Source organism: Eurypyga helias, unplaced genomic scaffold, assembly GCF_000690775.1.
Source record: "Eurypyga helias isolate BGI_N326 unplaced genomic scaffold, ASM69077v1 scaffold17711, whole genome shotgun sequence".
Classification (NCBI taxonomy): domain Eukaryota; kingdom Metazoa; phylum Chordata; class Aves; order Eurypygiformes; family Eurypygidae; genus Eurypyga; species Eurypyga helias.
The window spans coordinates 37,420-45,220 of NW_010231809.1; the positions used below are offsets into that span (position 1 = coordinate 37,420).

Genomic DNA, 7,801 nt, shown 5'->3' on the forward strand with positions numbered 1-7,801 from the left:
GCGGTTCAGGAACACCATTGGCGGGGATTACAGCCCCACAGTGGCTGTGCACCCGGTTGGTTTTTTGTCTGGGGAGCTAATCTGCATTTGTTTTGTCCTCTGGTAATGTTGCAGCCGTCAGCTGTCCCCCCAACAGCCACTACGAGAGCTGTGTGTCCCTGTGCCAGCCCCGATGCGCTGCCATTCGACTGAAGAGCGACTGCAGCCACTACTGTGTGGAGGGATGCCAGTGCGACCCCGGGTACGTCCTCAACGGCAAGAGCTGCATCCTGCCCCACAACTGTGGCTGCTACTCCGATGGCAAATACTACGAGGTACGCTGCTTATGTCCTTCTTCTCCTGGCCTTTCTCCCACTCTCCTTCTGATATTCCTGGGCAGCGTATCGTGCCCTGAGTGGAGATGGTGGCCAGGGCAAGACCAGGTGTTGCGCTGGGTCCATTTGCCAGGGTAGCAGGGTCAGAACCTCAGAGAGAGCGCCCTTCAGGACCTGGAGGGACAGGCCCTCTCCTTCACCAAAATCATACCTGTCTGCCGGTCCGTGGCCATGCTTGGGGATCGATCTGCAGTCGGGTGGTTTTGCACCAGGCAGGAGTGGGTGAGAACAAGGGCAAATGTGCATTGAATGGAGGTGGAGAGAGATGAAGCAGTCTCCATAGCGGAGCCCCGGCAATGGTCCGTGGGATGTTTGCTGGTGTTTTCTGGGACTTGCAGTCTCCCAAGTCCTGCTCTGAGCTGCAGAGTGTATTCAGCTCCTGCTGGAAGAGAACCTGTGTCAGGGCCTGGGTTCAGCTCTGATCTGACTACGGACGTGCACTCAGGTCAGGTGCTTTACACATCAGAGACACCTGTGCCAGTCCCATTTCCAGTCCGAGAGTCTCCATGGCTGCTCTTTTGGAGCTCTGGTGTGAGGAAGGCCAGCACAGAGCAAGGAAGCCTCCATCTGAGGGCCCATGGGAATTATATCTCCTAGAGGAGTGGAAAGGTGGAGTCAGTAAGACTGTGTGGTTTTTTGTGTATCTATGAAAGGGGAGGGAGGTTGTGGTGGGAGTGGAAAACATGTCATTTTCTCATGCCTGTGAGTAGCAGAGATGCTGGAAGGTGGGTGCAAGCTACCAGCGTGTTCTTTGCACTTTTTTCTCTGTCCTCATTTCCCACTCTCACTTGCTGTGCAGTGGAAGGGTGTAAATCTTGGTCCGCAGAGGGTAGGACAGGGGTCCCTGGCCCTTCTGGCCAGTGACAGGTCCCTCTTTCAGCCCAAGCAGCTCTTCTGGAATGGGGACTGCACCCGCCGGTGCCGCTGCTTCCGACGCAACCTCATCCAGTGCGACCCGCGGCACTGCAAGTCGGACGAAGAGTGTGCCTTGCGCAACGGTGTCCGTGGCTGCTTCAGCACCAGGAGCTCCTTCTGCCTGGCAGCGGGGGGTGGTGTCTTCCGCACCTTCGACGGCGCCTTCCTCCGCTTCCCTGCCAACTGTGCCTTCGTCCTCTCCACCATCTGCCAGAAGCTGCCTGACTTCTCCTTCCAGCTTATCATCAACTTTGACAAGTGGTCCTCGCCCAACCTCACCATCATTTCCCCTGTGTACTTCTACATCAATGAGGAGCAGATCCTCATCAGCGACAGGAATACCGTCAAGGTAAAGTCTCGTCAGCTGCATCTGCCTCCTCCGGAGCAGGGCTAGGGGACAGGCGGCGTGGGATTGGCTCCCAAGCAGAGGAGGATGGGATGTGGGGCTGCACGATGGTTTCTGCAAGGGCCCTGCAAGGCTCTGTCAGTGGCTTTGTCTCCTGGGAGAGACAGCTCTATGGGTGAAGGATACAGCCATCATCTGTCAGGCTTAGTGGAGGGATGCCAGACAGGACCAAAGGGCTGGCAGGAGATGAGGCCATCTGCAGCCCAGGAGTTTGCAGTCATGTACCCATCCACCTCTTGGTGGCACTGGTAAAGCTGTCCTTTTGAGCGGAGCGGTATGGAGGGCTGGCTATGGCTGCGTGTTGCTCAGTCTCTGGAGGGCATTGTCTGTGCCCTTTCCTGATGAGCAATGAATCCCTGCACATGAGTTGGGGTCCCTTTGTGGTGCAGGCTCATGCATGTATTTAAGGGAGGTGGTGCACTCGGGGCGACCCATTGGGCTGGAAGGAGGAGGAGCATATGCCAGCCACTGCCAAAGACAAGGTGGTGTGTTTTCATGCCTGGGATAGTGGGAGTCACCTGTGGGCTGCTTGCACTGGCATCCATAGGCGGAGGGTACGGGAGGGATATCAGCCTCGTGTCATCTCCTGCACCAGGTGAACGGCAGCCATGTGAGCATCCCCTTTGTCACTGGGCTTTCCACGAAGATCTTCAGCCAGGAAGGCTTCCTGGTCATCGACTCCAGCCCTGACATCCAGATCCGCTACAATGGCTTCAACGTCATCAAAATCACCATTGGGGAGCGGCTGCAGAACAAGGTGTGCGGCCTCTGCGGCAACTTCAACGGCGACCGGACGGACGACTACGCGACTCTGCGGGGGAAGCCGGCGGTCAGCAGCGTGGTGCTGGCACAGAGCTGGAAGACCAACGGCATGCAGAAGAGGTGAGCGGGTCAGATGCCCCTTCCCTGCTGCATGGGAGCGGGAGCGGGTCCAGCCGCCCCGCAACATATCCGGTGCCCACAGCTGCAACGAGCTGCAGTACTCGCAGTACGCTGCCTCCTGCGACAACGTCCAGATCCAGGAGCTGCAGAGCGACAGCTACTGCCTGAAGCTGACGGACATGAAAGGCTTCTTCCAGCCCTGCTACGGCCTCCTGGACCCCCTGCCCTTTTATGAGTCCTGCTTTCTGGATGGCTGCTACAACCACAAGAAGGTCCAGCGGCCTGCATAGGGCGGGGCCTGCCGCACCTTTGGCATCCTGGGCACCGAGTGGATCGAGAAGGAGAATTGCTGTAAGGGAGCCAGAGACCATCTGGTTCGAGGGGACCCATGTCCTGCTGGGACCGCAACCAGCGGGAGAGGGGGAGAGGGGCTGCTGGGGTGGGGGCGTCCCGTGATGGTTGAAGGTGCCAGCCCTGCGGTCCGAGGGTAAAGATCGTTTTTGCGCTCCGTCTTGTGCTGTTTAGCAGGAGTGGTGGAAGATCCCTGCGTGGGCGCCGACTGCCCCAACCGCAGCTGCGAGCTGGACAATGGTGGGGAGCTGTGTGGCTGCATCGAGCCTCCGCCCTACGGGAACAGTGAGTCCTTTGGTCCTGGCCGCAGAGTCGGCACGGAGCGCGTGGGTGTGCGTTAGGCCATCATTCCGCTGGGGCTTCGGGAAGGGAGGTGCTGAGGGCTGGGGACCTCTGCTGAGACGGGATTTTGCAACCGGGCACAGGTCAGGACAGGAGCAAGGAGCAGGTTTTCTGGAGCACACGTTATGGGCATCTCTGGCTGAGGAGCACGCTGAGCAGCAGGACGCTGGATGGGCAGGGCGTGCCGCAGGAGATGATCCTGGCCTATTTCTGGCCGTGGGAGGGAGGGCCAGGTGGCAGGCAGCCTGGGCCTGCCATGCCATTTGTGGTGATCTGAAGCTGTGTCATCTTATCCTCTAGCCACCCATGACATCATTGATGCAGAGGTGACCTGTAAAGCCGCCCAAATGGAGGTGTCCATTTCGAAGTGCAAGCTGTTCCAGTTGGGCTTTGAGCGCGAGGGCGTGCGGGTCAACGACCGCCACTGCCCCGGCATCGAAGGGGAGGACTTCATCTCCTTCCAGATCAACAACACCAAAGGCAACTGTGGCAACGTGGTGCAGGTGAGCCAGGGCACGCGCGGTTGGGAGCGGAGGCCAGGCTGTTCATCTTGGGTGTCTTCTCATTCATCCAAATGTGAGGGCAGAGGAGGCGGGGGGAACACACCTTCAGGAAGCAGCTTGGCGGAGCGAAAGGGACCCTAGAATCAGCTGGCCCTTGGGAAGTGCACGTACCTCTGACAGTCAGTCTGGGCAGCTTGCACTCAGGTTGTGGGTAGACTTTGTAGCTCACGCTGTTTTGGTGCGGGGTTGCTGTCACCTCACTGACTGGCGTTCTGGTCTAGAGGATGCAGGAGGAGACAGAGCTGAGAGGCTGAGAGGGGTCTGTGTATTACATATGCAAGGAACTTGTTGGCATGGGGAGCATCAAGGTAGCGTGGCTTCATGCCAGCTGGGCAGTTCTCCGCCATGGTGGCCTGGCTTGACACTGGGGATAGTGCAGGGGTGCGCATTGGTGCAAGTGACACTTGGGAGGTGCTTTCTTGGAATGGGAGTTTGGAAAAACAGAGGCAGGTCTTGTAGACTAAGGATGGTGCCCAGCAGTTCCTAGCCCCAGTATATCATACCCTGTCTAGCCAGATGTGGCAGAGGGGCTGCAGGGCCCTTGGTGTCATGCCCCTCATTGAGGGGCTGAGGCATTTGTAAGGAGGTGGGGGAGCAGAGGCGGCCCGTCTCGAGTGATGCCCTGCATTCCTTCTGCAGTCAAACAGCACACATATAGTGTACAAGAACACGGTGTGGATTGAAAGTGCCAACAACACGGGCAACATCATCACCCGGGACCGGACCATCAATGTGGAGTTTTCCTGTGCTTATGAGCTGGACATCAAGATCTCCTTGGATTCAGTTGTCCGGCCAATGCTCAGGTAAGAGTTGGGACAAGTCACATGGCCTCTCCCATCGCACAGGCATGGGACCACATGGGTGTGGAGGGCAAGGTGGCAAGGGTCCGAAGTGAGGCACCGAATCAGGGGATCGTAGCCTTTTCTCCACCTGAGATGGTATTTTTTTGTCATCGTTAGTGTGATTAACCTCACGGTGCCGACGCAGGAAGGGAGCTTCACGACCAAGATGGCCCTGTACAAGAACTCATCCTACAAGCACCCTTACCGGCAGGGCGAGGTGGTGCTCACCACACGGGATGTGCTCTACGTGGGGGTCTTTGTTGTTGGGGCTGATTCCAACCACCTGATCCTGATGCTGAACAAGTGCTATGCCACCCCCTCGCGGGACAGCAACGACAAGCTGCGCTACTTCATCATCGAGGGAGGGTGAGCAACCGCAGGCCAGGCCCCATTGTTTTTTGTCTTTTCTGTTGGGGAGGGTACTTGAACGGGTTCTGGCATCAGTTGGAGCAGGCAACCTTTTGGTCAGTGAGACAGTTGACCAAGATCTAGAACGGGTGGGGAATAGGGGAGCTCGTGTTGTTAGTGCAGGAGTTAGCTCACTTAGCGTAGCGGTAGGCGGGGGGCCGTGGACATCAGGGCATCTGTAGGAGACAGGAGGTACATGGATCGTGGTGGAGGTGTCTTGAGAGATGGGAGTCCAACCCAGTTGGAAGTGTCAGAGAGAGGTCACGCTACGGTAGCAGGACACAGTGTCCTTGTCCAGAGGAGGCAGGCAGAGCAGGATCAAAGTGTGCTGCTGTGAGACCCAGGTCGAGGGGCCTTACGGGGACAGAAGGGAGCGGCATCCTGCGAGTGAGGGTCCCTCAAAGGAGGGCTGAAGCAAGCAGGTACTTTGCGCAGGTGTCAAAACATGAAGGACAACACCATCGGCATAGAGGAGAATGGGGTGTCGTTGACATGTCGCTTCCACGTCACTGTCTTCAAGTTCATTGGGGATTATGATGAAGTTCACCTCCACTGTGCCGTCTCACTCTGCGATTCGGAGAAATACTCCTGCAAAATAGTAAGTGGGGCAAGTGCCAAGGGACAGGTCACTTTTTGCAGGGCTCTGGCAGGGCATGGTGAGCCCGGTTGACCTGGCATCAGAGAGGTGGACAGAGACATAGTCCCAGGGACGAGGTGGGGAGGGTCTAATGTCCCTGAAGGTGCCAGGAGGAGAGCCCTGCCGTGGACAGGTCACCTTGGGACCCATTGCTCTCTGAGCCTGCTGGCAAGGGGGTGGAGTCTGGGAGCCAGGCCAGCTGGAGAAGCACGGAGAGGGCCCAGGAGGAGCTGAGAGTGATGGAGGTGGCATTTATCCCCATGTAGAACTGCCCTCAGCACACGAGGATGGCCAGTGTGTTCACTGAGGAGCCCAAGGAACAGATCATCTCCGTGGGGCCTATTAGAAGGAAGCGTAAGTGTGTGTGACCCTGAAAAGAGCCATGGGGATGTGTCTGTCATCCAGGTCAGGCCTGGTGACATGCCACGGGGCAGCGCCTGGGAGAAGAGGAGCTGAGAGCGCTCAGGAATTGGTGCTTCAGGGAGGTGAGGGTGGAGGGTGCATGGGTGCTGGTTGGATGGGTGCAGGTGAGGGCCATGTCGGGATCCACCTTGCTCGGGGACATGTGTTCCTAGGGATCCATGGTCAGTTGTGCAGGAGATGGTGTGGTGAGACTCCAGGGTGGCATGGAGCACTCCATTTCTGACCCCGTTCCTCTTTGTCTTCCCAAAAGGCCCCTGAAGGGTTGTGAGCATCAGACTAGGCGGTGCTCCGGGGTCATGGGGGATAACGGGAGCCCAGCTGGCTCCTGGCGTTATCCCCATGCTGTGTGTGATATGAGGGCGTGCCCAGCAGGTAATGGGCCTGGTCTTGTGGGCCCCATTGTTGTAGCAGGGAGGGTGGGTCTTGGGCAGTCTAGGATTGGGGGCTTGGGGTCTGGGAACATCACTCAGGTGCCCCCCTTTGCTCTTTGTGCCCAGGATCGGACTGGTGCGAGGACAATGGAGGCTGCGAGCAGATCTGCACGAGCCGGGCGGACGGACCCTTGTGCAGCTGCGTGACAGGGACGCTGCAAGGGGACGGCAAGAGCTGCAGGGGCAAGTACTGGGGTTAGCACGGGAAGTGTCGGGACAGGCGAGACGAGGGGCCATAGGGCTGAGCGCGGGTAAAGCGGCTGGAACGTGTGAGGGCAAGGAGCTGGATGCACACCATTCCCAGGTGACGGTGGTGCCTGAGGGCTGTGACGTCAATGAGGGCAGGCTCTGAAGAGCTGGCAAGCAGTCAGCTGCAACGGTGGTGATGGTGTGTAGCATGGTGTGGGGCACTGCCAGGATTGAGTCCAAAGGCCAACTAAGGGGCTTGTAGAAGGGGGCCCCAGTGACAGGATGGGGGGGGGAATGGCACAGTTCATAGGTCACCCGGGATGTCAGGCAGAGGAGGGAGGTGCCCACTGTGTGTGTGCCCAGTTCACGTGGGTCTTCTTGTTGTGTTGGCAGCCTCCAGCTCTTCAGGGGAGCATCGTGCCCGAGTGACCCTTCTGGTGGCGGCCCAGCTGTGGCTGGGCTGTGGCTGCGCGCAGCTCCGCGGGACCTGACCTCGTAGGCGCGGCTCTGCCGCCCAGCCATGTACTGTTCTCGCGCCAGCCTGAGTCTTTGTAGGGTAGGAGACAGCACCCCCGCAGTGGCCAGGCTGCCCCGACCCGTCCTGCTGCATGGAGCTGAGAGGGACTTGACCTGGAGAGAGAGAGAGAGCGCACGGACCTGGACGTGAAGGTGGTGTGTGGCAGGCGCCGTGGCAGTGACAGCGAGGCAGAGCTGGATGTTTGTCAGCATCAGTGTGGGACTTGGGTTTTTTTTTTTGCAATTTTCCATCATTGATGTGGGACTTGGGGGTTTGTTTTGGCAGCTTTTCCCCAGACTTTCCCTTGTAGCATGCACTGTAGGTGGTCTGCACCCCTGTCAGTAGCGTGGGATGGGCTGGGGCTCATGCCATCCCCTTGCATGGCTGGCAGCGGGTCTCTGCAGTCCTGCAGAGCTGCTGTTGGTGTCTCACGAGCGCATGGACTCAGCCAGAGGTAGGTGTTGTGCACAGTATGTTGGACATCTCAGGAACGCATCGCCGGGTTCTCCAGAGCAGTGGTG

At 58.4% G+C, this 7,801-nt stretch overlaps 1 protein-coding gene across 1 annotated transcript in view; it reads left to right on the forward strand.

The window, feature by feature from the left end:
* TECTA (tectorin alpha) overlaps window positions 1-7,254 on the forward strand; it is a 25,387-nt gene extending 18,133 nt beyond the window's left edge. Inside the window, 12 exon segments of the mRNA XM_010161232.1 lie at window positions 115-314; window positions 1,255-1,638; window positions 2,291-2,577; window positions 2,660-2,928; window positions 3,103-3,213; window positions 3,571-3,773; window positions 4,473-4,636; window positions 4,793-5,041; window positions 5,519-5,681; window positions 5,987-6,074; window positions 6,641-6,757; window positions 7,157-7,254. Of these exon segments, the coding sequence (XP_010159534.1) occupies window positions 115-314; window positions 1,255-1,638; window positions 2,291-2,577; window positions 2,660-2,928; window positions 3,103-3,213; window positions 3,571-3,773; window positions 4,473-4,636; window positions 4,793-5,041; window positions 5,519-5,681; window positions 5,987-6,074; window positions 6,641-6,757; window positions 7,157-7,254 (2,333 nt within the window).
* The last annotated feature ends 547 nt before the right edge of the window (window positions 7,255-7,801 follow it).